Source organism: Lonchura striata, chromosome 8, assembly GCF_050655825.1.
Source record: "Lonchura striata isolate lonStrDom1 chromosome 8, ASM5065582v1, whole genome shotgun sequence".
NCBI lineage: Eukaryota > Metazoa > Chordata > Aves > Passeriformes > Estrildidae > Lonchura > Lonchura striata.
In genome coordinates this window covers 9,204,188-9,230,929 of record NC_140710.1, presented here as the reverse complement: position 1 = coordinate 9,230,929, position 26,742 = coordinate 9,204,188, and the positions used below count along the sequence as shown (strand labels likewise).

Here is a 26,742-nt window from a genome sequence, read left to right as displayed (position 1 = left end):
TGGGGGTTCTTCTTTTCCACCTGGGATACAGGGTGGGGGAAGGCAGGAGGGCAAAGTTTCCCTGCAGGGACGCTGGGCAAGCAGCCACTGCCGTGATGGGAGCTGCACAGAGAGCCGAATTCCTGGAGATTTGTGAGATGCATTCTCCACCGGCGTCACCTGCCCCGGGGCAAGCAGGCAAAACCCTGTGTGGTGCAGGCACCTGTGCTGGCAGGGAGTGGGCAGTGATCGGTAATTTAGGAAAGGAGCCGCCCCCTCCTTCCTGGGAATTAACATCCATGGGAACAGGTACATGAAAAGAAGGAGGAGCTGCACCTATTTGGGTTTGTGCTGATAAAGAGGGTAATAAGAAGCAAAAGCAAACTCATCCAGCATCAGTTGCCCAAGGAGTGCCTGCTGTGGGGAGTTTCCCCTGCCCGCTGTAAAAGCTGGGACAGGATGTTCCCAGACTGGGGAGAAGAGGATATCCTTGAAGGGTGCAGGCTGGCCCAAGGGAAGTGAGGCAATTCACACTTTCCCTGGCATGGATTGCCTGCTTGACTCCCCATCTCCTCTTCCTCAGAGATAAACCATCCTGAACGCCAGCCTAACCCCAACAGTGCTTCCTAGGCAGCTCCCTGCCCTAATCAGTTTGTCAGGATAACAGAGGAGGCGATGCAAGGGCTATTCAAAAGGCAGCAGGCAGGAGCCGACATTGAACCTGGTGTGTTAATCATTAATGCTGCACCGGGCAGGGCCGGCACAATAACCATCACAGCAATCCTGGATACCCAGTTGAAGATTAATTTGCCACCCACCTTAAATGTGGCACGGGAGGTGGCAGCCCTGTGTTTGCAGGCACAGCAGGGAACAGGGACAGGAATGAGGTCGTACAGGGAAAGGACCTCCCTCAAAGTTGGGAGCAGGGGGAGAAGCCAAGCAGAGCCCCTTCCTGGGAGCAGTTTGGGCACCTTGTCATTTATGACTTTTTATTCATAAATGCTTTTGGCATTTATGACTTTTTATGAGGCAGAGGGTGCTGAAAATTTAGAATCAGTTCCCTGGGATGCAAGTGGCTGGGCACAGCAACACTGACTCCCTCCCACACAGAGAAGGAGATGGGGCCAAGCACAGAGCATCCTTCTAGTGTTGAGATCTGTCCATTCAAGAGGACTGGGTGTGTTATCCCAGAGGATTCTGGTTGGAAGGTGCTTCCCTCCATCTGTGGGGCACAGAGGAACCCATGTGCCATGGGAAGGGTCAGCCTGGACCTTGTCTCCCACATACCAGCCCGTCATCGGAGCACAGGGACTTCCTGCTTCCTTGAAAGAGAGATCTCCAACAAAAAAACTATGATGCATAAAAATAAACACCACCGGAAACTATGCAAAATTCCCCACCCCCCACAAGCTCTGGAAAGGTCAAGTTTCATGCCAGCACTATTTTGCTTTTGTTTAATTATCAGCCAGTCCCTGGGAGGTGAAGCAGCCCGGACAGGTTCTCCTTTGTAGGGCTGCACAAAGCCAGGGAGGCCGGGCTGGGTGAGAGCTGGCTGAGGGTGCCGCATGGGGCTGAGCTCTGGCAGCCACTGGCTCGGACTTCAGGGCGGGCAGGAGAGGGGACAGGTGCCTGGGCATCTCCTGGGACAGCTGGGAAAGCTCCAGCACCAGCAGGATGCACCAGGAAGTGAGCGAGACCCCCGCAAAAGGGCAGGATGATGAGCGACCCCGCTCATCTACCGAGCGCCCCAGGGACTTGGGTAATGAACCCTGGCACAGCAGCACCTGGGGGCGATGGGCCGAGGCTCTCCATCAACCCCCAGAGGTTCTCCCCTTCAAGGGGTTAACCTGCTTCTGCTGCCATCCCTGTTCCAGGAGGGGAGGCTCCTCTAAACAGCTCCCTGAGGTGGTCAGCACACGGAGGGTGTCAGACCTGGGCACACATCGCTCTGCAGGGCTCTGCCCCGGGCACTCAGACACAGCAGCTGGATCCTCCTCTCGCCCATCGTGCCCTGGCAGAGGCTTGGTGCCTCGGCAGGAGGTGAGAGCCCCTCAGACTATGTAAAAATCCTCTGTTAAGGGGTTGCCCTGCCAGAAAGCTGTGCTTGGTCCTAGGGAGGGGCTGTTGGGGGTGCAGGATGCAGCTGGTCCATGCTGGTGGCTGACACTCTCCCACTACCACTGTAGTTCTCAGGACACAGCAGCTGGGGTGCCAGGAGGAAGACGGGGACAAGTTACCAGGCAGCTCGTCAGAGTTTCCATCAGTTGCGGAAGATAAAAGTGATAAGGCTTGAGGAGGAAACGGCTCGTAAATCTGTGCCAGCCCTGCTGGCACTGCATGGCACCACACAGAGGACCTCTGGTGGCACAGGCCTGGGGCCACCGTTAGCCCACAGCCAGGCCTGTGCAGCCCTGGGCAGAGCAAGACAGGGGTCTGTCCTTTCCAGGCAGGAGCCCAGAGCCAGGGACCCCAGCCCTGTACCCTACACAGAGCCAGCTATGAAACACACGAGGCTCAACAGCTTTGCAATGTTTACTCTTGAAAAAATAATTCAATTCAGAAAGCATCAAACCCTGGTGATGCCACGCACCCAGCCCTGCCACGGCTGCCACTCCTGAGCCTTGCTAGGGGCACAGGGGGGATGGAGAACAGCACCCTGTGGGCCTGGCATGGTGTGTGGAGAAGGGGGAGCCCAAAGCCCACCAGCTGAGTCCTGCTGTCACTGACAGCAGGGAGCCACAGAGCCCTGTTTGGCAGGGGAGGAGAGGGGAACTCATGTTTAGCCATCCCCTATCCCTGGGACCACCTTCCCCAGCCCCAAGAGGAGCTGGGAAGAAGCCAAGCCTGAGCCCTCCCGAGAAGGGCAAGAGGATGCATTTAGTTTCAAGGGGAAGAAAAACTGAGCCTTGGGAACAGAGATGCCAGGGAAGAGCCACTTGGAAGTTCTTCCAAAGCAGGGCATGGGGAGCAAGCTACTTTTCCTCACAGAGAAATGAAGCCCCTTTTCCATCCTGGTAAAAGACCTGTCTGACCCTGAGGGCTAGCACAGGGGCCACCTGCCCACTGGCTGCCAGAGCAGAGTCCCAAGGAATGGCAGCACTGGGGAGGGCAGGGCTGAGCCCCACACCAGTATTGCAGCCTCAAGGGTGCCACTCTGCACGCTCTGGTTCCCTCCTGCATCCATCCCACCCCATCCCTACTGCTGGGGCAGGCATGCAAGGGACTGTGGGGGTCAGAGTCCCTGCAGTCATGCCAGAGCTGTGCTGCATCCACACTGGGATCATCCTGGCCAAGAGGAGTTTCCTGGTTCACAAGTTTTCATTCCTATTCTAGGCATGGGAGAAAAGCAGGGAACAGAGGGTGGAGCCAGGGGGAAAAACCTCCCATGACTGCACCTGTGCAGGCTGGGGGCTGCCAGCTCTCCATGCTGCTGCCTGTTATCCACCCCTTCCCAGGAGCAATAAATAAATAAATTAGTGTAGTGTAGACCCTGATGCTCAGTTCACAGTGAGAAAATGAAGGGTAAGAGCCCCTCTTACCTCACTCAGGGAAAGAGCTGAGCAGCAACTCCTTCTCCCAAAGGCAAGCCAGAGCACTGCTTCCCTGCCAGAGGCCAGGGGATGGGCAGAGAATGAATCTCTTGCTGCACAGATGAGAAGAGGAGCTGTACTGAGCAAGGAGACCTGGACTGGCCCCGCAAGGTGCAGGGACATTAGTACCAAATGGCTGGGGATGGGAAGGGGCCCTGGGATCCTTCCTAAGGCACGGAACCCCCTCCCTGTCCCTCTGCACGAGGGGTGTATCACAGTGGGAGGGCCAGGCTGCCCATCCCAGACCAGCTCATAGCTTCCCTGCCAGCAACTTACTGCAGTAAGGGTGGGAATTCAGAAGAAACTCCCTCTTCCTTCAGCAGAAGCAGGGGATACCAGGGCAGGGAGGATGGAGAGGCAGGGGACAGTACCACAGGCAAGGACCAGAGTGCAGCATCTCTTGCTCCAGATGACCATGGCACAGCTGGCGCCTGCAGCCAGGGGATGATGCCTGCTTGGCTGCTCCCTTCTTGCTCTGCAAGGCACTTTCACCCCTGCTCCCATGACCCAGGGGCAGGGCTGCTCCCCACAGAGGAGTTGCGTGAGGACAGTCTGAGCCAGAGCACGTGGCCTGGTTCACTTCCACCTACAACCACCTCCAGCTTCCAGAACGGACTGCCCTCATGCTGGGTGTGGGGTGTCCCCTCCGTGTCCACAGCAACTCCAGCTCCTCTCCAGCATTCCCTTCTCTCTGAGCTGGGCTGCACCAGTGCCTGCAGCCCACGGAGCAAAGCCAGTGTGCAGGAAGATGTCCAACCCAGCACAGTCTTCAAGGTGCATCCATCGTGCAGGTAACAGGAGTATCTGGAATATCCCCTCTTCAGCACTGTGTTCACCATGGGGCACAAAGCCAGCAGGCAAGAGTTAATAAATAACATCCAGCTGGCAGGCTGCAGCACCATGATGCCTTCTCAGGACTTCAGGGCCAAAAGGGAGAGCAGAGGCAGAGTTTTTTGAGGCCCCCCTCTAGGCTCCAGTTGAGCATCTCCTTCCTCCAGCCTTGCCCAGCCAGGGGGCAAAAGGAGCAGCGTTAGTAGTGTGTCTGTGTTAAAAAACCAAGTGCCTGGGATTGGGGTGGCATATCTACAGGGAAGGACCCTGTTCTGTGCAAGGGAAAGGGAGACCACAACAGGGGGCTGGAGGGAGCCCAACATCTGCTTTTGCAGCCCAAAAGAGGAGTCTGTATCCAGTCACCAGCCTCCGAGAGCTGCTGCCAGCTCTGTCTCTGCACTGTGGGGGTCTCTGTGCTCCCCCAGTCCCCTCTGCTTCCAGCTGCCAGCCTCATGTCTGCTCTGCTGCTGCCACCGCTGGCACTGCCACCGCCCCCTCCTCCTTGGCAGGGGGCTCCATGTAGATGGGTGTCACCGACGAGGGCTTCTTGGACCTGCAGGTGAGGGGGCTGGATGGGAGCATGCATAGCTGATGGGTCCCCTCAGGCATGATCTCCTTCCCACTGGGACATCTCCCAACCCTGGGAATGTATTCCGTCCCCCCGCCCACCATACTGATTAAGGAGTGAAGGTGGTATCCCCTGAGGATTGGCTGGGACAGAAGTGGATGATGGTGTGTGCCAGGCAGGGGACAGTGCCATAAGGATGGGGCATTACTGAGCCCTTTGGGTCCCTGATACTCACGAGTAGGGGGAGGCAGGGACCCCCACCACAAGGAAGTGGTTCTTCTTGCGGAAGAGCCGCCACAGCCCCTTGTGGTTCCCACGGACGTCCAAGTCCCAGATGTGGAGGCACTAGGATGGTGAGGAGGGAGGAAAAGGCATCAGAGCCTGGGGATGGATACCAGGGCTAGTGTCCCCCTGGCATGGGAAGAACCAGAATCCCTGCCCTCAGTGAGACACAGCAGAGAGGGCTGTACCCCAAGACTGGGGTGGCACAGGGCTGCATCCCTCCAGCTACACCAAGAGCTTCAACATCACCCAGGGACAGCAAGAACCCATTTGGTGAGCTGTGTCAATGCCAAGGGAAAACCCAAGAACAACAGCCAGGTGATTCCTAGCAACACAGAGACAGTACAGGCCTGAGGATAGGCCATGTCGGGGCCCTCACCTTGGCAAGTTGAGTCCAGGTGGTGAAATCTGCTTCCTGCTCCATCCTGATGAACATGACGTAGACCCTGCCCTCAGTGTCGGGCACGAAGGAGTCCTCACAGGGGTTCTTGCTATGGTCCAAGACCTCAGCTTCACTGTGGAAAGGGAACAAGGAGTGAGAGGGGGACCCCACCTTCTCCCTATTCCCACTTCAGACATCCAAGATGTGGCTGGGACCACCAGGGCCACCTCCACCCTTCCTTCTGTTCTGGCTGCTTCACCCAGCATGTCTTGTGGTCTCCTTGCCTTCCAGCAGGCACTCACCCCAGGAGCCGATGAATTTCTGTCTCATAGTTATCCTTCCTCAAGCTGTTGGAGGAGAGAACACGGAGATCAGGGCAGAATCAGATAGTTTGATCCAGATTCAAGATTGTCTCAGTGTAACACTAAAGGCATCTGGAACCAATAAATGGAGAGCAAGGACTGCGACACCTTCTTGAGATGTGGCAGCACAATCATGGCCCTTGAACGAGTCCACCTGGAGCACAGGGCAGCCAAACCCAACCTTGCAAAAACCACTGCCAGGACTCCCCAGCAGAGGCCAGTGTGCTGATGGCCATTCCAGATGGGAGATTACTCCAGCACAAGGAGACAAGGGTCTGACCAAGCAACTGCTTCATCAAGGTCTCCTTGTGACCAGTACTCACCTCTCTACATTTTTAAGCTGGACATTTGGAACTGTGTTGAACTTGTGCTTCTTGAAATAGGCTTCCTGGGAGAGAGGGTAGGGAAGGAAAACCAAGTTTGATCATGGTCAGCAATACCTGGAGATGACTGCAAGCATCCCCACTACTTGTGGAGGTGTCTGAGTCAGAGCTCAGCACCAGGACAGGGCTGGGGGCTGCAGGAGGTCACTCACGTGGAAGTAGCCATTCATGTTGAGCCCCACGATGCCGAAGTGGTAGGAGCGTGAGATGTCCGGGATGATGCACTCCCGGCCCTTCCGCTGCTCGGGCATCCGCATCCACATGTCCCAGTCCCAGAGCTGGGGAGGGAAACTGCTACTCACACTCCACTCTGGGGACAGGCTTTGGTAGTGTGGCCATCCAGGGACCTTTCTGGGTGCCCACACCAAGTCCAGCCCCTTTGACCCCAGCCCTGTGGATGTTTATGTACCTCCTCAAGTCACTGCTTGTCCCAAATCCATTCTGCTTGGGCATCCATCCCAGGATAGCCCCTCCAGGAGCTGTACACCCAGGGACTGGATGAAGATCAGGGCTGCTGATGGGCAGAGATGGGGGTGTAGAAGAAAGGGTCATTTCAAGGTACTCACCTTCTCAGGGGTTGGCCACTTTGGCTCCAGCTCATCCTTGTACAGGCTCTTCCGGAGCACCCATCCCAGGCCTGGCATGGTTTCCACACGGTACAGGAGCGACGGGTCCTCAGCTGTGTGCTCGTAGCCCTGCAACGTTACGGGCAGTGTTCAGCACCCTGAATGCACCTCTCCCCCACAAAAAAAGGGAGGCATCCTGCTCCACTGAGTTTCTCATCATGGCAAGAAGGGAACAGCCACTGGGAAGCACATGGCAGGGACAGGAGGGGGATTTTCAGGGACACTTCTGAAGAGTCCAGGGCTGGGGAGACAGACCTACTTAGGATGACAGTGGGGGCACACACCCTGCTTTAAAGGTAGAACCTGGACCCCAGTCTGACATGGAAACAACACAGGGCAGAGGTGGCCCTGCTGCACCATCCTTCCCTGACCCACCTGGTCATTCCAAGCAGAGATGCAGTACAGGCTCTCATCCTCCTCCAGCAGGTGTATTGACTGGCTCAGGAAGCTGAGGAAAGAGTTGACCCTAGTCAAACACCCTTCTACCATGCAAACCAAGGCAAACCCTCCACCAAGAGATGAGCCACCCCCAACTGCTGGAACTGCTTATCCCAATTTTCAGCCTGAGGTAGCTGATGCTGGTGGGAGACCAGGGGAGGAGCACGCAAACAAGCTAAGCTGCATCTCACCATGGGGAAAGGACAGCACTGTGTCCTGCCCAACAGTCTCTTCTCCTTAAGAAAAAACAGGAGCCTTATTAGACACTATCCCTGTCCTCTGGCTATGGGGTAGCTCCAACCGTGTGAATGGATCAGTATCCCCAAAAAGCCAACCAGGGAGAGATCCCCAACTCTGAAGTCATCCTGCATTGATTGCCAGGACAGTGGCCTCAGACTCTGAAGCCAGAGCTCAGTTATGGCTTTTGCCTGGGGTCTGCTCAGCCTCAGATAAGTCAGCTACAGCTGGCAGGGATCTGGCCTCTCTTCAGCATCCAAAGAGCTTCCAGGAAATGATCCCACATAAGAACCCCCAACTTTACCTAAAGAAGTCAACGGAAATGTCAAGATCTTCCTCCAGAACCACAGCAAATTTAGCATCCTGTAGGGCAAGGAGAACATCAGAAAGATGGAGATGAACAGGACAGAGCAGAGACATGAGCAGTATGCTGTGTCTCTGTGGTTCCTTGCCCTGGAGGACTGATCCCAGCTCCTGTGGGACAGGGATCACAAATACCAGGGGAAGGCTGTGCTGCAGCAGTCTCACTCACCGGGAACAGGTTGAAGGTTGCAGTCAGACTGGCTTTGTAGTGCTACAAGAAAAGACAATCATTGACTGTGTTAGCATCAACCTGGCACAGACCAGGGGCTGAGCCTGCCTCCCTCAAATGCTATTCCAGGTCCCTGGAAATAACTGTTCCAGGATTTAAAAGTTCTCTCACCTGGGAAACTCTGGCGTTTTTAATGCTGATGGGAGTGTGCTGTATTCCTGAGAGGCCAAACAGCTCCACAACATCCATGGGCTCCTGCAATGGAAAATACAAAGCTCATTAAATGTGTGGGTCATGCTCCCCTCCCCTGCCAGTGTCAGCTCCTCAGGAAAACAGGAACATCCCTTTCCATGTGGCTGTCTTCTTGGAGACTAGTGAGGCTCAATATAGACCCTGCAGCACAGAGCTTGCTAAACCCTTGTGGCCCTTCAGCATCACCATGACTTTGTTAGCCCTTTTTGCAGACCCAAAGTTGTTTCCAAGAATATCTGGGAGGTCCTGATTCCAGCGGCCCCCAGAGAGTGCAGAAAGCAAACAGGTAAAGCCAGGACCTCCTAACAGCTGCTTAATGGCAAGACCACAATCAACTCAACTTTCTCTCACAGTTGCCAAGAAAAGGACCTTTCTGACCAAGGACAGGGGTCAGAAGTAATCCAAATTTGGGCTGAGGTATCTCTGCCTGAAGAAGGAGCCACCAGGGCCTTCTCCATCCCCTTACTGTGTATCCCACCTCCGGGCCACAAAAGAGAGAAGGAGCTCCCATTGTACCAACCCTTCCCCCTTTCCCAGGTATCCACCATGGCAGCTCGAGCATCCAGGCTGCCCCCTTGTATCTAAGGGATGCTGCTCCCGTTGCCATGGCAATGGATGCTGCTATCTTTAACTGCTCTGATGTGGTGCAGCAAGAGCCTGCATAAACAAGCCAGCTCCCCTAGCCCCACAATGTGGCAGTGGTGGGAGACCTGCATGGGAACAACTGTCTCCATCCCAGGGCAATCAGGCAGTACCTCACTGGATGCTGCAGAGATGAGGCCCAGCAAGCTCCTGAGATGTACTAAGATCCCACATTGTCTGTCCCAGAGTACATTCCACTGCCAGAGAGACATGGCTTTCAGTGGGACTCTCCAGGGCTGTACAAGGTTGAGTGAGAGGAAGGTCTTTGCCTATAAAGGGACAGTTCTCCTCCACCTGGCCCCAGCTTTAATGAACCCCAAGCTCTGAGCCTTGGGAAAACAGTTTTGTGTCTCTTCACTTCCTACCCAGAATGGAGCTGCACAGGCATGGCTGGACTGGTTTGTTCCTCTCCATGTGAAGCAGCTGGACAGGTGGTGTTACACCCAGAGCCTGCTCAAGGGGCTGGCAATGCTCATCAAGTGAGAAAAGGGGGCTGGGAGAGCCCAGCATGTCCATCACGTGCCATTCCTGCACACCAACCCCTCCTGACACGGGGATGTCAGTCCTGGACTTTGGGAAAGGCCAGGGCAGCTTTATCCACACCTATGGCTTGGCTAACTTTGGCTGACTTTGTGTAGGAGCACGTGAGAAGCAGTGTGACACACAACAGGAGGAAGGTGATGAAGCTCTCAACTTGCCACCCTCCAAGGACCGGCCAGCACTGGGCTGGGGGAGCACGGAGCTGGCCACAGGGATCCCTGGCAATGCTCTCACCTCGTAGTAGCCATCAATGAAGACTGTGATCATCTGTGGATTGACACCCTGAGCTGACAGCAAGGAACGCAGCATCCTGTGGAGAGATGGAGGGGCCTGAGCGCAGCACAGCCCCAGTGGGCACAGGCCCTTCAGCACAGGGCTGTGCATCCCTTGGGATGGGGGAAAGTGTGCACCATTAGGGAACAGGACCTACCTATGCCTTCCCTTCCCCTCCCCCAAGGTCTGCCCTTGGTGCTCACACAACCCCAGGAGGAGGCTGGATCCTGCCAGCAGGACAAAGGGAAGGGCCTGGGCCATGCCTGGTCTTGTGGCACGGAGCAGAGGAGCTGTGCCCTCTGGGAGTGCTTACCTGTACAGGTAGTTGGGGCGATTCCCTGCAATGACAGCTACTGGCACATCAAAGACTTTATTGTCTTTGAGCTGGAAGAGAACAATGTGTGTGAGTGGGGGTGGGAGAGGCCATACAAACCAAAATGATCCTACACCACTGAAAGCAGGATCCAGGGGGTAGGCACCCACTGTTAAGACAGCAGAGCTGCACAGTCCTCCCTCTTGGCTCAAGGCCACACCAACCAACCAGGACGCCCTCAGCACAAATGAAAACCCTACCAGCTTCCCTTCTTCACCTCATCTCTGACTCAGCTCCAAAATCCCAGTTTGCATCCACTCGGAGACCTGTGTCTGAACCCTTCAGCACCATGCCAAGGACAGCCCAAAAGTCACAACAGCTGCTGTCTGTAGATACTCAGGCTCTGTTGCTTACATTGATATCCCTAGAATAGGGTAACTATTCCTGGCAACTCAGAGCAAAAGAATTTCCCTGCCCCAGCATGACCTGCCCACAGGTATTCACCCCACCTTTGCTGGGGCTAAGGGTTTGCCCAGGGGCAGTTTGCATCACTCAGCTCGTGCTTAAGGACAGTGCTCTGCATCAGTGGCAAAACACACCTGGTCCAGCCCAGCCCTCCCTCCTGGAGCCTTCCTGGACACTCTGGCCCTGCACTCACGGGGTCAGGGTTGAACTCGATGGGTGTGGGGTCCTTGCAGCTGCAGACGCTGCCGTAGCCTTCCACTTTGCTGCAGAACCTCTTGCGGCGCCGGTTCAGCTCCGTGTCGGGCCAGTGGCACTCGGCATCTGGAGGCACCAAGGAGGAAAACCAGACCTGTCACCCTCACAGACTCACCTTGGGTGCTCCAGGCTGGGAAACCACACACATGGCTCTCCCTGGGCTCAGCCAGCAAGCCAGTCCTTGGCAGTGAACGAGCAACACTCTGGATGCCAGATACAACCCCAGAAGCCATTCAGAGCCCAACCCCATCTCTCGCCTCTCTGAGCAGCAGCAGGTTGCTCAAGGTCAATAGTCAGAAAACAGACCAAACGAGGTCTGCTTTGGAGAGATGACACCTTTTCCATCCTCACCTTTCTCAACAACCATGCCTGGAATTACCATGGAAGTAGGAAGAAAGGGAGCTAAGCCCATTTTTAAAGCTGCCATCATAATCTCAAAAAGCATGACATGTCTTTGACTTAACACCAGGCAGCAGGAAGACATCTCCCAGAGACACCACAGAGCAGACTGTACTTCTTACCTTCCACAGATGTCAAGTGAACTTCTGTCTTCAGCAGAACAGGGTCACCCCATGTTGAGAGGGCAGGTGACTTGGCGTGCTTCTCCCCATACACTTCTCCTGGAGCAGGAACACAGGGTCAGAACTGCCTGCAAGGGCCCAGCCCCACTGTGTGACATGGGGCTGTCAGCCTGGGGGACAGCTTGGCACCTTTTCCCATTGGCCTCTGGCAAACTGCTGAAGGAACATGTTCTGCCTCCATACCCCCAGGTATACCCTTCTCACCCCAAGGAATGGAGCTGCCACTCTCTGGGACTTGCCTCCTGCTCATAGAGCCTGTTGGGGATGAGGTGTGTTTCTCTTCAACTGGCTTCTCCCAAAGGAAGGAGTCACAAAGCCTGTGCAAGACTCACCCCCCTTCTTCCCCACAAATGTCCACATGTCTCTCCAGCTCAGGAAAGGTGCAACTTGGCTCCCCAGGCTTTTCAGGACATTCTTGGCTGTCTCCTTGAGATGAAAGGAGCCTTCGTCCTGGAACAAAACACAACCCTGCAGCTCAGGTCTGGCTCCTGACAGGGAAAAGTCTCCCATCAATACCAGGGCCCACTCCTACCCTTGAACCAGTTGAGCCCAAAACCTTCAGAGTCTCTGTACCACTAAAGCTGTCAATGGCTACATAATGGCCCACAGGCAGGTCAGAGGAATCGTGAACTGTTTCCTTGGGACCAAATTGTTCTCAAGCAGGGCCATGTGTTAATCAACACTTCAGTCAGCTAAACACGGAACCTTGAAGCAGCACAGTGCTGCCTGCACAGCAGCCCAGACCTAGCATAGTCCACAGGGCCCTGTAAAGCCTGGAACTGGGAGCCAGAAGGATCCCACCACATCCTTCTATTTCCTCACATCCATTCTCCACCTAACCCCTTGTCTATTGCTGTAGGCTCTGACACATCTGCTTTTTGCTCTCCTGCTTTGCTGGGCACAAGCAGTACCTGCAGCAAGAAGGGAGAGCAAGAGGACAAGGGAGGTGATCCAGACAGGGAGTCACAGCTCCATGGAGATGTGACATTTAGTCCTGGGAATGCCTGATGACATTTAGGAGGCTACTGCCCAGATGAGTTTCAGAATATCCTGACTCAAGATGACTTTTTTTTTTATATTAGGGTCACACATACCTTAATGGTGAAGATTAGGATCCGGCCCCGGGCAACCATGTTGAGGAAAAGTACCATGGCTTCATCTTCGTGGGGGGAATAGGTGTCAAAGACCCTCTTGGCCATCACATGACCCTGTTGGTATTCATACATCAGATGGATCTTAAATACTACATGGTATGGACACACAGAATTATGGCAATCTGCCCTGGAAGCCTCACTCCCTGACCAATACAGGGAGTGGCTTTTCCGGTATGCCAGGGAATTAGCCCCCAGGCAAGCTCAGCCCTCAGGCTTTCCTGCACTGGTCCATGGGAAGCATCACCCAGCCTCACAACTCCTCCCCTGCCCGCTCCCCAGGGACAGCAGGCAGCACAGGGAAACAGTGCAGGGACTCTCTGGATGACCGTGCCATGCTCTGCAAGCTGCACACAAAAAGCATTCAGGGACTTCCCTCCTGGCTGCCCTGGCCTCAGGCACCCAACAGTTCCAGAGCAAGGACAAACTGCCCAGTTTAGAGACACAAGGATGTTTTACCGTGGCCTGGTTTAAGACGATGACGTGGATCCCTCTTCCCTGCTCCCGAGCCTCATCTTCCAGGACCTGCAAGTGGATAAATAATGAGAACCATATACCAAGACCTCTTCTTATTCCCTGCCCATCCTGTGCAGCAGAGCCCTCATACGAGAGGCAAATCTCTTTGGTTTTGCTGACAGCAGTCATGGGTGCCAGAGTAGAAGTCCTGGAAGCAGAATTTCTTGCCAGTCACTTGAAGTGTTCTCACCACTGTTGTTTGTGGCTTCACCCTTTCACCCTCTGCTCACAGGACAGCCAGCACCTGTCACTCACCGTTGTCCCATCCACAGCCACATAGACCTTTGATCGGCTGGAGTACACCTCGACATCCAGGACCTTCTTGTTGTTGACAGGGTGCCTGGGGACTTCCACATTCAGCATTTCATCATCTACGGCAGAGAATTCCCAGTTTCAACCAGTCATGGCACCTCTAGCTTGTCCCTGCTCTGTGCTAACCGATCCAGAAGGGTGTGCCCAGCAGGCACCCCAGCCAAAGAGTCATGGGTTGGAATTTACAGGGATGGTAGGTATGGCAAAATACCAAACGACAATGGTTCTGACCCCACAGAGATATCTGCAGCCAAATGTGCTACAGCCTTCAGGAGACAGACCAGGAAGGGAGCAGCATTTTCTATTAATTTTTGTTAAACCCACATGCACAGACCTGTTTTTCATGATGCACCTGGTCACAAATTAGCCTTGCCTTAAAGAAACTCTCCAGTTTCCTTGCTTTCAAAGCACAACAGGATGCTTCCCCTCACCATAGTCCTGTGCAGACTCCTCCTCCTCCTCATAAGCAGCTCTCCTGGTGTCCAAGATCAGCTTGATGTTCACAATTACAGTCACAAGCAGGAAGAGGACAGCACCTGTCTGCAATGCAGGACGTTTTGTGTTAGAAATTTGTAAGTAACAATCCCAAAACCAGCCCACCTTGGCATGGCTGCAGGGCACCCCAAAGAGATCCTGAATGGGATAACAAGCATCTGACATTTCCCCTGATTTTTGCTGAGGAAAGTAAAGAGAAAGAAATACAGGTGTCTGAGTTTCATGATGAAATTCATTCATCAGCTGGAGAGCACTGACTCCTTGATATGTGAGAATTAGCCCACTCCAGTGTATCTGTTTCCAGATCTGTGAGCAGATTCCTGCTAAATTATTGCATCAAGGTTGAGGGTCCCTGCAGGCAAAGAATTTTGTGATTCAGAGTTACAGCTCCCAGGGTAACCTTAACTTCTGCCTCTGCTGCAGCATCATTCTCTCATCCATTCCTCTGGAACCAGAGGATGCACTCAGGGTGTTCAGAGAAGAGATGCTGTGCAGATGAATCAAACAAAGGGAAGAAGCTGAGGTCTGATTTCAGGAAACTGCATTGTACCACAGGCTGCAGAGACCAGCCTGCAGCCTTACTATCTGCAGCAAATTTCAACTGCAGCCCTTGTGGATGCTGACACAGAGGGCTTGGGAGGTCCAGGGGCTGCAGAACAGACCCTTGATTCTCTGAGATCATTAATGGGGCTGGGATCAGACTCTGGCCTGCCCTTGGTGAGAGGCACTAAAAGGATTCCTGCCCTATCTGTCCAGCTACTGCCTCAAAGCTCCGTGTTGCTGCTATCCCTGCCAAGCAGGTCCAAGGAATAACTGAGGAAAATGAAAAACCAGCAATAAGACAACACAATGGTATAAATGTCACTATGGCATTTTGGCTTGTTAATTTGCTGTTGACTCAGGACTATGAGCACCTTTTGGGATTTGTGCACAGAAAGCTTTTAATTAAGCACGAACACAGCTGTGGGCTCATGAAGAGGCAGCAAGGCTACCCCACCAACTTGCTGAGACCTTCTGCCCTGAGCAGCATGAGGGAATAGCCCTGGTGAGCAGAGAAAATAAGGAATAAGAATTAAGCAAGACCAGCAGCCAAGTCTAGCAGAGCTGGCTTGGTGAAAGGTAACTAATGAATGCTTGGCTGCTATGGACCTAGCTATTCCATATCTGCAGCTCTGGTCTACCTATTTTAAGCCAAATTTTCATCTGTGCTTTAAGCAGTGCCCCGAAGTATAGAGATATGTGCAGGTTCTAGCCCATTGCCCCAGCATAGTGAGCAATGCCTGCTTCAATGACCAGACCCATTCCCAAGCCTTCAACACACTATCAGATATAGAACTGAACAGTCTTCTTGCCCAGGGAGCCCTCACAAGCCTTTGTCCCTCCAGGCACAGGCAAAACCCTCTCCTGCTCCCTCCCACAGCAACCAACTGCCAGATCCCATGAGCTCCTCTCAGGAAAGGCCTCTTGTTTTTCTGCCATGGGGCCAAACCTTCCTGTCCTTACAGCTCTAGACTCCTCCCTGGACACCGTCTCCACCAAGGATTAGGTGTTTTACAGCACAAGCAACTAAGCCTGAGGCTGTCCCAGACACCAGCTGCCTCTGGGGCATGAGATCCTATTACCAGACCCTATTTCCTCTGTCCACCTGTTGTATCTTATACCAGGCTTGGTTTGCAAATCAAACAGCTAAAGGCTGAGCTCTGCAACAATCAGCATAGGTTCAGAGCCAGGTTTCTAGCCGAAACCTTCCCAAGACCACATGGATAATTGTATCTGCTCCCACAGTCAGGTCTCCACAGGTCTGCTGGCAGCTGAAAGGAGCTGCTGCACATGGCAGACCCTTCCACACACAGGCACTTGGAGGCAGCTTCTTGGGGAACAAGTTATGCTTCCTCAGCGTGTCAGGTCACCCAGACTGCCAGCAGACGCACTTCCACCCATGCAGCTGCTCCATAAACTTGTAAATCCTGTAGATTATCCTTCCTAATCTACGGCAGGGCCACGGGTGACTCACCTGGCACAGCTTCCGCAGCGCACGCTGGTTCATCAGCTTGTACTTCCAGGCGAGGTACCAGCTCCGCTTCTTGTGGGGCTTCACAGGGGGGTTGGGCTTCCACTCCTCCATAGTCCTGAGGGCTGGCACGGGGCAACCGTGTGGGGCAGGGGTCAGGATGTGCGCTGCTCTCCTCTCTTGTCCATCGGGGCTCCCTGCAGGGATGGGTGCAAGGTGAGGGAGATGCTTTCAAACCCTCTCCCCAGCAAGAAAGAGCCTGGCACAAGCAGTGGCTGTGGAGGGCACTGATGTGCTATGAGCAAAAGCCCTTTGGAGTCTCCCTGCCTGCCAGAACTCCTGCTGGGAGCAAAGCAGGAGGCCAGGCTTTGCTGCAGGGTGAGGGGAAGCCCCTCAACTCATCGGCCAGTGACTGCCTCTGCTCCAGGCCAAACCACCAGCGAGGCTGCTGCAGTGCCAGGGGCCCACTCCCACGCTCTGGGAAAGAAAAGCAGCCCAAAGTCACAAGCAGACGATAGAGCCTGGACCATTGCTACGGAATGGGCCTCAGTGGGTCCCTGGTGGAGAGACACCCGCCCCAGCAGCAGCGCATCCCCGCGGGGCACGGGCAGCGGCACGGGGGCAGCGCGCTGCCGGGGCTCCAGCACCGCGGGGCACAGCAGCCGCGCCGGCGGGAGGCCGGGCGCCCTGCGGGGAGCGAACCGCCGGGCCTGGCCGCCGTGTGGAGCCCGGGCAGGGCCACGGACCTGTGCGGAGCACAGCGCGCCCGGCGAGGCCGGGCAGGGCGGGGAGAGGAGCGCCGAGGGGCCCAGAGACATTCGGCGGGGCGGCGGTGGCGAAGGGCACCCAGGCGCTGCGGGCGGGGAGGGACAGCCGGGTGTGCGAGGGCGGCGGGCAGAGGGGGAGCCGGGCGCCCCGGGGCCGCGGGGAGGCCGGAAGGCGCGTGCCGTACTCACGGGGCGGCCGAGCGGGGCGGGGCGGGGCGGCGGGGCCGGTCCCGGCGCGGCTCCGAGCGCCCTCCGCGCCGCTTCCGGCGCCGCAGCGACACCGCGGGGGCGCGGCCGGGCTGGCCCCGCCCCGGGCCCGCCCCGCCGCTCCGCGCGCCCCGGCGGGGCTCGCTGGTGCGCGGGCAGGTGGCGGCGGGGGCGGGCCCGGGGCGGGGCCGAGCGCGGGCGGCGGTGACAGCGCGGCCGCCGCCGCCCCACCCGCATGGAGGGCGGCGGGGAGGCGCTGCCCGCGGACCTGCGGGACCTGGCGGGCAAGGTGGGACGGCGCCCGCCCGCCGTGCTGCTGCGGGGGCTGCGGGCCGACACCGCCCCCGCGCCGCCCGCGCCGCCCGCGCCGGCCCGCGGCGCCCACCTGCCGCTCGCCGAACGCCTCCGGACGCTGCGCCTCGAGCTGGTGAGTGCCGCGGTACCGGGAGCGCTGCCGGCCGCCACCCCCGGTACCTGACCGTCCCGAGCCGCGGTCACCGCAGCCGCCTCGGGCGGCCGCCTGCCGCCCCCGGTGACAGTCCCGAACAGTGCTCGCGCTCTGCCTGCGTTTTGGGGAGCCCCCCTTGCTCCGCCTTAACAGCCCCCAGCTCGCACCCCTTCCCCGGCCCACGCAGCATCCACCCCCCGGGGTCCCGCTCGGCCACCGCCGTCCTGCCCCCCTCGCACCCCCAGACGCCGCTCCGGCGGGGATCGCGGTGTCCGGGATGGGAATTTAGGGCAGGGACCTTCGCCAAGGGCATGGTGGTGGATCTCGTGTCCCCCGGGGGTGACCCCGAGGGTGACAAGGCACAGGCATCGCTGGGAGCTTTCCCGGGGTTGGGCTCCTGCGGGGGCTTCTCGGGCGGCTCGTACAGGGCTGCGCTGCGGTGCAGCGGTTCCCGGGGGCCGTGGGAGTGCCGCTGGCAGCTTTCTCACCTCCCTCTCCGCGGAGGGAGCAAAGAGCGGCGATGCCTGCGCCTCCGGGAAGCGTGGCGAGGTTGGGCAACGGGTTCAAGTGCAGCTGGGGGAAGGGACTCTCCCACGCACGAACATGCCGAGCGGGTGGGAATGAGCATTGTTTCCATGGGGAAACGGGCTCGATAGGTCCGCATCCCTGCGTGCCCCCGTGGGGCTGGAGCACCACCCAGCCCGAGCGCTCCGCTTTGGCTGATTCAATGTTCCCTTCGGTGCGGGAGCTTTCATCCTCCCTCTGCTTTCATCCTTCCTCCGCACCGGCTTCCAGGCTGCACCCTGACCGGAGGAGAAAGGTCTCTGGGCCAGTGCGGTGTTTGCCCTGCCCAGGTGCAAGCAGCCTCAGCCTATGGCCGGCAAGGCCTGGCTTGGGCCGGGCATTATTCACCTTGGCTCAGAAAGGAATTTCCTTGCCCTGCCCTGGCTCTTCTTGCTGGCCAGTGAGGAAGTGGGGACACTGCACACCCAGGTCAGCAGCTTGGGATTGAAACCCAGGTGCCAAAACCCAGCACAGGGCTCCCCTCATCACCCCATCCCCATGAACAGGGACCAGAATTCCCCCCTAGCAGCAGAAACCAGCACACCCAATGCTCAGAGGATAAGCTGGCCTGGGAGTGGGCGGTGGGAGGAGAATTTAGCAAATTCCCACTCTCGCCTCCTGATCTGAGGAGGAAGATTTATCCCTAGGGCTAGGTATCTTGAAAGGAGAAGGCGCCTGAGGTTTCTTGTGTGCTGGGGAGGGGGGCAGGGCTGAGCCTACCCATGGAGAGCATGAGGAGGAGTGTGACAGTCCCCTGTACAGCCGTCCTTGGTGCGAGTTCGTGCAGTGAACTTCAGTGTATCTGGAGGAATACAGAGAGCAGCCTGTGCTGGATCTCCTCCCACAGTAACCATGACTTGCTGGAGAGGGGGTTTCTTGGAGTGCAATGGGGAGGTCAGGCTGCCGTGAACGAGCAGCAAATTGATGGCTAACTCCATCCAGCAAGCAGTGTAGAAAGCAGGGAGCGTTATCCCACCCTCTGCTTTTGGGTTGGCTCCCCGGGCATCTCTGACAGCTGCAATTCTGCACGAGGCAGAGAAAAATGGGGAACCCCCCCACAGGGGTTTCCAGCTCTCCTCCTCCTTCGTCATCTCCCTGCCAAGGCCAGATGCTTTAGCAGTGCGTGCAGAAAAGTTCATTGTAGGCAGTTTTTTAAATAACTTGCCTAGAAAGGAAATTTCTGTACTTGGAAGCTGGCTCCTGCCCCAGTCCGGGCACATCCCTGCTATTTTTTATTTAAATCCAGCTTGAGGAGCATGAGGAGGGGGTGGGAGGGCTGATGTTGGGGCTTTACAAATCTTTGACCTTTTTTTTTCTGTCGTCTGGAGTGAGAGGTGTCACGTGCTGAAATCCTGGCTGGAGTTTTCCCAGGCTCCTTCCTCGGATGCTTCTATGGCTGTGCTGGCTGTGGGACCGGAGGCAGGGATCTCAGGAGACTGTGGGGTCACCCGTGGGCGGGCAAGTGACTCCCAGGGTACCGGATGCTGAGGATCGGGCTCTGTGCTTGAAAATGATCTCTGGGGAATGCAGGGATTTCTGTCACATCTTGCTGATGCTGGGCACAGGATGTGTTTGTGGAGGAGTCCATGGGCATCTGCAGCCTGCAGTGTACGTGCCCTGCAGTGGGTTTTCTCCCTTTCTCCCCATCGTGGCTGTATTTCCTTTCCTGGCAAAATATTTGCGTCCTGTGTAGGGGAAATCCAGTGGCTTCTGGCGGCCAGTATCATACAGACAGGAATGTCTTGGCACACAGGGCTTTCCATTAGGAAAACAGATGTTTCTGCAGCAACTGAGGTTTGCAAAGAGCTTCCCCAGGCTCGGAGGGGCAGGAGTCAGTGAGGCGAGTGGTGTGATCAGCGATGCCTGTCCTCCCATTTTGGGAGTGATTTGGATCTCCAGATCCTGCCGTGTAACATTGCCACCAGGCTTGGTTCAGACCCTAGGAGGTGAGAAGTAAAGGCATGAAGGGGCCAGCCCGGGGAAGTGCTGGTGGTCCAGCCAGACATGCACTGAGCAATGCCTGATCCTCTTGCCCTGCCAGCAGCCTTCCAGGTCTTGGAGGATGCTCTGGGATCAGATCTGCATCCAATACTGCCAGTTCCTTGCTTAATTCTTGTTCCTATAGAAGACAGCAACGCAAGTGCCCTGTATTTATTTCCCTGACGGGGTTTTTGGCTGGTGGTGGCTATAAGCTGTTGGTTGCTGATGGCCGTGTCCCCAGGTCTTGGACAGGGCCCCTTGGGATGGTTCCCTGCAAGGTGTTCTCTCGTACCATGCTCTTCATCAAGCAGCTTAGGAGCCCTGTGGCCACCACAGTGACATCTCTGTTGGGCTGGGCTGGGATATGGGACCCCTGGGTCACCTCAACCCCCCCGTGCTCTGTCTCCCCCCCAGGCTTACCTGCGAGCGGTGGACGTGAAGATCCTGCAGCAGCTGGTGGTGGTGAACGAGGGCATCGAGGCGGTCAAGTGGCTGCTGGAGGAGCGGAGCACCCTGACCAGCCGCTGCAGCAGCCTGGCCAGCAGCCAGTACAGCCTGGTGGAGAGCCAGGAGGCCTCGCGGCGGGGCAGCTGGGACAGCCTGCAGGACCCCAACGACAGGCTGGACAGCATCTCCGTCGGCAGCTACCTGGACACCTTGGCGGATGACATGGATGAGTACTCCCACAACGCTGCTGAAACTGCCGCTGCATCCACATCGGGCAGAGCTGTGGCCAGGGCAGAGCAGGATTGGGTCAGGATCGACCTCGAGAGGGGTCTTGCAATGCAAGAGAAGGACACAGAGGAGCACGAGTGGCCCCACGTGGACCTCTCCCCACCTGGCTTGCCCCAGGATCACCGGTTTGCTAAGGAGGCTCAGGTGGCCAATGGGTATTTGGGCCAGCAGTCCCCCTCTCTGGAACCAGACAGAGACACCAAATCACCACCAGGGGCCAGGGAGAGGCTGGGGAAGGGAAATCCAGATGGGAAGGCTTGGAAAGCTGAGGCTGACCTTGAGAACTGCAAACTCAACAGCAAACTGCACCTGGAGTACGATGCCCACTGGCGCTGGCTCCAGTCACAGGATGATGTGACATTCTTATAGCCCGTGACTTTGCCTTCCCAGTCCAGCTCTCCCAGCTGCCCACTCTGCTTCATTTGTCTGTGCTTGGGAGAGTTGAGGTGGCTGGAAAGGGAGAGTTGGGGTGGCTGGAAAGGGAGGCCAGGCTGGCTCGGTGGGCTGCACTGTTCCTCTGATGGCCTCAACAGCATTTGGTGATGCAGCCATAAGGGACTGGGTGCCTGCCCTGTGGCACATTTCTGGGAGGGAAGGGGTGAAGCGGGTCCTGGTAGATTTAATCCTTTGCTCTGGGGTGTTGCTTGCAGGTGGATGGATGCCCCTCTGTTGTCCTTGGTGGTGGTGGTGGTGGGAAAACCTGGGACAGTGGTGTTCCTGGGATCTCTCCCTCTAATCCTCAGCTTTGTGTGTGCAAAAACTAGGGACCCTTCCCCTAAAATGACTACCTGAGAGGACAGGAGACGCTGCCATGCAGCCACAGCTTGGTGGCACCAGCATGCTCAGTGTGTGGCAGGACCATCAGCAGGGTATCCCTGTTGGATCTGCTCATTTCCATCATTGTCTTCAAGGCCAGTGTCCATCCAGGGCAGATCAGACCTGGGGTTTGGCCCCAGCACATGGCAGATGCTAAAAAACCCTTCCCTGCAGGTGAAGCCCTGCCTGGTTTAGATGCCTCTATGAATCCAATCTGAGGTGGGGCTGGGCAGTCTCTGCCCGTGCCCTGCAGAGGAAGGATGATGGTGCAGACTTCCCAATGTGATGACACGACAATGACAAAGCACTGGGTAGGAAATGGAAATCCAGTTCTCCCAGTTTGTTCCTGGACTGTCTTCCAGCTTGGGAGCAGTCCTGCAGGATCCCTGGGATGTGGCAGCACATGGGCAGCCTGGCAGAGCCTGCAGGGCTCGGACTCAGAGAGGCTCCTGCTCTCCCCTGACACGGTGTGAAGGTGGGGAAGGCTGAGTTTCTCTCTCTTTATGATGAATGGTGGCAGGTCTCTGCCTTCTGCCAGCAACAGAAACATGAGGCTGCTCTGTTGGGGTGGATTTGCAGTGACTCTGCCCTGGAGACATCTCTGTCTTTTTAACCTTGGCTTCTGCCTGTGCCTTTTGCTGTCCCCACCATGCCTCCCAGCACGCCCCTCGCTGGCTTGTAGAGCATGGCTTGCAGCTGGAGCTGTGTGAGAGCTTGGCAGGACCTTCTGCCTTCACCAGATGATGCAGGAAAGGACCTGAGCATCCTGATTCAAGGATGCTCTTCCACATTTGTGGATAACCCCAGAGTGTCCTGACTTCAGAACCCATGGGTACATCTGTCCCCAGCCAAGTGCTGTGACAGCTTTGCTGTCACCATCGTGCTGTTGTTCCCTTGGCTGCGTGGGTCACAGCTTGGGTCTGTCTGTGCTGGGATGGTAGGAGTGAGGACATTGTCTCAGGATGTCACTGGGAAGCTAAGAGAGAGGGAGGTGACTGGCTGTGACCTTCCAGGTGAGAGATGTGAGCTGGCTGTGGTTAGAAAGGTGCACAACAGGTTCAGCTTGGTGTCTCTGAAGCAGCATCTTCAGTGGAAATTACCCTCTGTTCTGAGAGCCCCAAACACCCTCCTTCCCCTGCAGATCCTCAGAACCTCCCTGGATGGATGTGGAGAGCAGGACAATACCCAAAATTCTCAGAGATGGCACCTGTTGAGGACTTGGGTGAATCCCAGCAAACTGGGAGTGGGTTGTCTTATGCAACAAGCATCCATCTGCCTGCCCTGCAGCAGCTGTGCTTGGCTTGCCATTGCCTGTGAGTAGCTTGTGGCTCCCTGCTGACACTGAGCCACCGTGTCCCCAAGGCTGGCTGTCCCCTGCTTTCCTGCTAACCCTGCATGCAATGAATCAGCTGAGGGTCCCTGGGGGAGACAGGGTAAGTCCTTTGGCACTGTTAAAATAATTCTCAACAAAAAATAGCTGGCTTAATAAATGTTTGTGTTTCTCCCAGGCCACGCTGTTGGTGCTTTGCTGAGCTCGTGATGTTTCTAGGGAAAGGGGAGAGGCTGTGGGATGGAATACCCTGGAGCCTCTGGCAGCCCTGCAGAAGGGCAGGTTTAGCCCCAGCCTTGAAGCAGGCACAGTCCAAGTCTGGGCATCTGTCCCTTCTAACATCAGTGATAAAAGTCACTTTTCCTGAAGCAGCTGGGTACCAGGGCACATCTGCTGGGAGCAAGGATGACTGTATTGATCCTGGCTGGACTATGTGTCTAACAGCACCTTCACCCTTCCTGCCCCATATTTCCAAAGAAGATCACTTTAGGTGTTAGCCAGCCCTGTTAGCTGTGCTGGAGTCTTTGTTTCCTGTGTTCTGCAGTGGCAGCTTTGGCTCCCATGGCTTCCTCCACCCAGGAGGTGCAGTGTGCATCTGGGTGTAGAGCAGAGACTTCTCCAGCCCAGCTGGGGTGGGAGCAACACAGCTCTGATATCAGACTGTTGGGATTTGCTCCTGGGTGGATCCCTTTAAAACCACTAGAGCCAGTGCTCATGCAAACATCAGCTTTTCCAAAGCAAATGGAGTTGGCTTATCCAGCCCTGCCATTCCCAGCCTCAGCATCCCTTCTGGCTCACGGCCTTGACACCGTGAGTGTTTGCAAATGGGGAATTGGATGCTAGAGCCAGCAGGACTCAGCAGGATTTCCCCAGTTTCTGCTGGGCTGAGGTAAAAAATAGAATCATGAAGAAAACCTTAGACAAAAAATGCCCAGCCTTTTCCTCTTACAAACTAGACCTCAGCAGTCAGATAACCCTGCAGAACTTTTGCTGGGGCTTCCCTGGACTCTTCAGCCCAGCTCACATCAGCCCAAGGTGCCTGTAGTCACAAAATCTGTGTATCCCCCAAATCCCAGCCCTCGGAGCTGGAGGGGTGGATGGGACCTCGTGGTTGTCTCCCTGCTCTGTCTCTGGCTGCCTGGATGAGGGATCACCCATCTTTGGGCTTTGCCCAGGCACATGCAGAGCCAACATCCCAAACCTTCCCTGGGGAACACCCAGGAACCTGTGTCTGGCTGACAGGTGGGTGCTGCAATGGGGTGCAGAGCACCTATGGGTGGGAAACAGCCCACAGCACGGATCCACAGCCTTCCTCCTGGTCTGCCTGGCCCTGACCCTGCCTGCTGATGTCCTTGAGCTGCTCTTGGGCTGTTCAGTGCTGGTATCAGGTAAGAAAACAAGCAGATAAAGCAGGCGGGATCCCAGCCCTGCCAGAAAACACCCACCTCTGTTACAATAAAAACACCAGCCAGCCAATTTTTTTTTCCAGATATACGCAGAGATTAGAGTGCCTTAACGAGGCAGTAAAACACTTCAATAGCTCTCCTTGCTTGTTATTAAAATGTCCCCTGGGCTTTCCCTTGCCTGTGTGCAGCTCAGCTCCGAAAGGGCCTGTCCCCAGAGCAATGCAGCCTTTTAAACGATTCCTGTTAGTTCCTGTGGGGAGGAGGCAAGAAAATATCCTTTTCTCAGGGGGAAAAAGAGCACGGTCCCATGGTCAGAAGGGAGGTGGCTGAACTCCATGGCCTTTGGTCTGGTGGCCCCACATCACCCCATGGGCTGGCTGGCATGGGGAGCATCACTGTGGGGTGACCCTGGGAGTGGGTGCAGGGGGTGTGTGGGTGCAAGCACAGCCCGTGGGGCTGGATCACAGTGTCCCCACCCTCCTCTTACTTGGAGATTGACCCAGTTGTCTGTAACCCTTTCTGGGGAGCAGCGCTGTGAGCAGAGCTCTGGTTTTCCACTGCCTGACCCGTTGCAGACAGTGTGGGGCAGGAGAGGCCAACAAATGGGACAGGAAAGGCCAAGTGTAGCCCCCAACCTCTGCTCTCTGCTCTCTGTTTTGGCAGTGGGGATGTTATGATGGTCTCCTGGGCATGGCTGAAATGTTGGTGCTGTTTGCAGCAAAGTGATCCCCAGATCCCCAGGAAGAGCTCCATGATGCCAAAGCTGCCTCCAATTTAGGACAATTGAATTCAGCCCAGTCCTTTGGGGCATGGTACCCAGGCTGGCCCCATCAGCCAGCTCTCCTTCAGCCAGCACCCCTCACCTAGCCTGCTCCCCACAGGGCCCAGGAACCCCCAGTACTGGGTTAAATCAGCCCACTGTAGCATTCTTATGTCCTGAGTTTCCTGCTGGCTTCCAGCTTTTCCTTTCCACTGCCCCAGGTTCAGAGGTCTCCAAAGAACATCTTAAAGGTTTTGTGCAAAGAGAACAAGAAACAAGAACTGTGCCTGTCTTCTGCTGAACCTCTACAACATCCTGGAGAAGCCACACTGGACAGGAGATGCTGTGCCCAGGGAAGCTCAGACACCAAGTGGGGTCTGCTGGTAACCTCCAGCTCCCTCTCCACCTTTGGGAAGCCCCTCCTGAGATTCTTGGTGTCTGCAGCTGAGTGACTGTGAGGCTGCTGGATGGGGGTGCAAAGTCAGAGCGTGAACCAGGAACGAGCTGAGCCTTTGGGAAATGCCTCCCCAGGCTGTTTGTTCCCTGTCAGGGGCTGGCAGCAGGCCAGGCCTTTGCTTTGGAGAATAATCCGCTGGCTTTAGGGCTTCCCAGCACTCCTTGGGAGTGAAAAACAAGTGTGACTGCTCAGGGCCTCGTGGGTGTGTGGGCATGGGTGGGTGACAAGGACAGGCTCAGGACTTCATTCCCTGCCTGTTCCAGCCCAGCTGGAGGGCTGGGAGGGAGTGGTGGCACAGCTGTCCCCTTCCTCCTCACTGGGTGCTGGGCACCCCCTGGCCCATCAGCATCCCTGGTAACGCCTCCTTCTTCCCACTTCCATCACCCATTGCTGGGCAAGAATCCCCCTCACCTCCCACATAGGACTTGGATCTGGGGATGTCCTGCTCAGTGCCACCCCAGGGGTGACAACAAAACACGTGTGTGCCCAGGAAATCAGTGTGCTCCTGCCACCAGCTCTGCCTCGGTCCCCAGCGGGGAGCAGCAGAAAAATCTGAATTGCTCTGCTGAGAAATTAATCTTCTTTCCCTGTCTTAACTCAGCTTGACCTAGAAGAACCACTGCCCCCCCTCGGGTGTTTTTTTTTTCCTCTGTGGGGTGTTTAAAGGGAAAATTACAGCAAATGTATTCCAAAGAAGCTGTGGGAGACAGGGGCCAGACCTCCAGCAGGACAAAGTGGTTTTAGACAGGATTTGCCAGGCTGCCCTCTCCTGAGACCCTCTGATCTGGGGTGGGTGGGCAGACAAAATTTAATCTGCCCAAGCATGGGTAGTAGAACAGAAACAGTAAAAGGTCAAGAGCTGTGTTGGGTTCCTGCTGGCAGGGTGCAAAGTCAGGGGGACTTTTGGATGGAGAGAAATAAAAGCAGAGTTGCTGGAGACAGAAATGGCAATGGGAACAAAGCAGCTGCAGTGCTCGTGCCCTCCCTTGGTGGCTGTGGTCCTGGGGTGGTGACAGGGACTGCGGCTGGGTGGAAGGACAGCACTGACCACCAGGACAGCAAAGGAGGTGAAATATCTCTCTCCCAGAACCTGCTCCTGCCCCACACCAAACCTTCCACTGCCCCGCGCTGCATCCCTTTCCCTCTGTCCCTTCATGCCCAGGGATGAAGCCTGGATGGCTCAAATGCCACCCTTGGCTTTGTGGGTGAGGGAAGCCAGACACCCCAACAGCAAAATGATCCTGACAAAATGCTGA

At 56.2% G+C, this 26,742-nt stretch overlaps 2 protein-coding genes across 4 annotated transcripts; one reads left to right on the top strand and one right to left on the bottom strand.

Annotated features, from left to right (window-relative positions):
* Positions 1-689: 689 nt before the first annotated feature.
* Positions 690-17,084, bottom strand: POMGNT1 (protein O-linked mannose N-acetylglucosaminyltransferase 1 (beta 1,2-)). Of its 3 annotated transcripts, none has more exons than XM_021528760.4 (22): positions 16,973-17,084; positions 16,020-16,213; positions 13,942-14,050; positions 13,454-13,569; positions 13,142-13,207; positions 12,626-12,739; positions 11,864-11,981; positions 11,472-11,570; positions 10,889-11,016; positions 10,231-10,301; positions 9,879-9,954; positions 8,382-8,465; positions 8,211-8,252; positions 7,983-8,041; positions 7,379-7,451; positions 6,944-7,072; positions 6,530-6,655; positions 6,318-6,382; positions 5,935-5,979; positions 5,630-5,765; positions 5,204-5,313; positions 690-4,953 (listed from the first exon to the last, which is right to left on the bottom strand). In XM_021528760.4, exons 2-22 carry the CDS (start codon positions 16,128-16,130, stop codon positions 4,851-4,853), a joined length of 1,980 nt encoding a protein of 659 aa, XP_021384435.1. In that variant the 5' UTR covers positions 16,131-16,213; positions 16,973-17,084; the 3' UTR covers positions 690-4,850. The 3 variants fall into 3 exon arrangements, with proteins under 3 accessions (XP_021384435.1, XP_085441831.1, XP_085441830.1); XM_085585705.1 differs by having other exon boundaries at positions 16,969-17,043; XM_085585704.1 differs by lacking the exon at positions 16,973-17,084 and adding an exon at positions 16,763-16,964.
* A 126-nt stretch (positions 17,085-17,210) lies between these two features.
* LURAP1 (leucine rich adaptor protein 1) lies at positions 17,211-23,040 on the top strand. The gene is made up of 2 exons (XM_021528774.3): positions 17,211-17,417; positions 20,397-23,040. Exons 1-2 carry the CDS (start codon positions 17,226-17,228, stop codon positions 21,084-21,086), a joined length of 882 nt encoding a protein of 293 aa, XP_021384449.1. The 5' UTR covers positions 17,211-17,225; the 3' UTR covers positions 21,087-23,040.
* The last annotated feature ends 3,702 nt before the right edge of the window (positions 23,041-26,742 follow it).

Bases quoted from the DNA above. Each gene is read 5' to 3' on its own strand.
- POMGNT1 (XM_021528760.4), bottom strand. From the start codon at position 16,130: ATGGAGGAGTGGAAGCCCAACCCCCCTGTGAAGCCCCACAAGAAGCGG. The intron at 10,302-10,888 runs GTGAGTGCAGGG...GTTCTCTTCCAG, and splicing joins TCGAGTTCAACCCTGACCCC to CTCAAAGACAATAAAGTCTT. The intron at 8,466-9,878 runs GTGAGAGCATTG...TTTCCATTGCAG, and splicing joins TCATTGATGGCTACTACGAG to GAGCCCATGGATGTTGTGGA.
- LURAP1 (XM_021528774.3), top strand. From the start codon at position 17,226: ATGGAGGGCGGCGGGGAGGCGCTGCCCGCGGACCTGCGGGACCTGGCG. The intron at 17,418-20,396 runs GTGAGTGCCGCG...TCTCCCCCCCAG, and splicing joins GGACGCTGCGCCTCGAGCTG to GCTTACCTGCGAGCGGTGGA.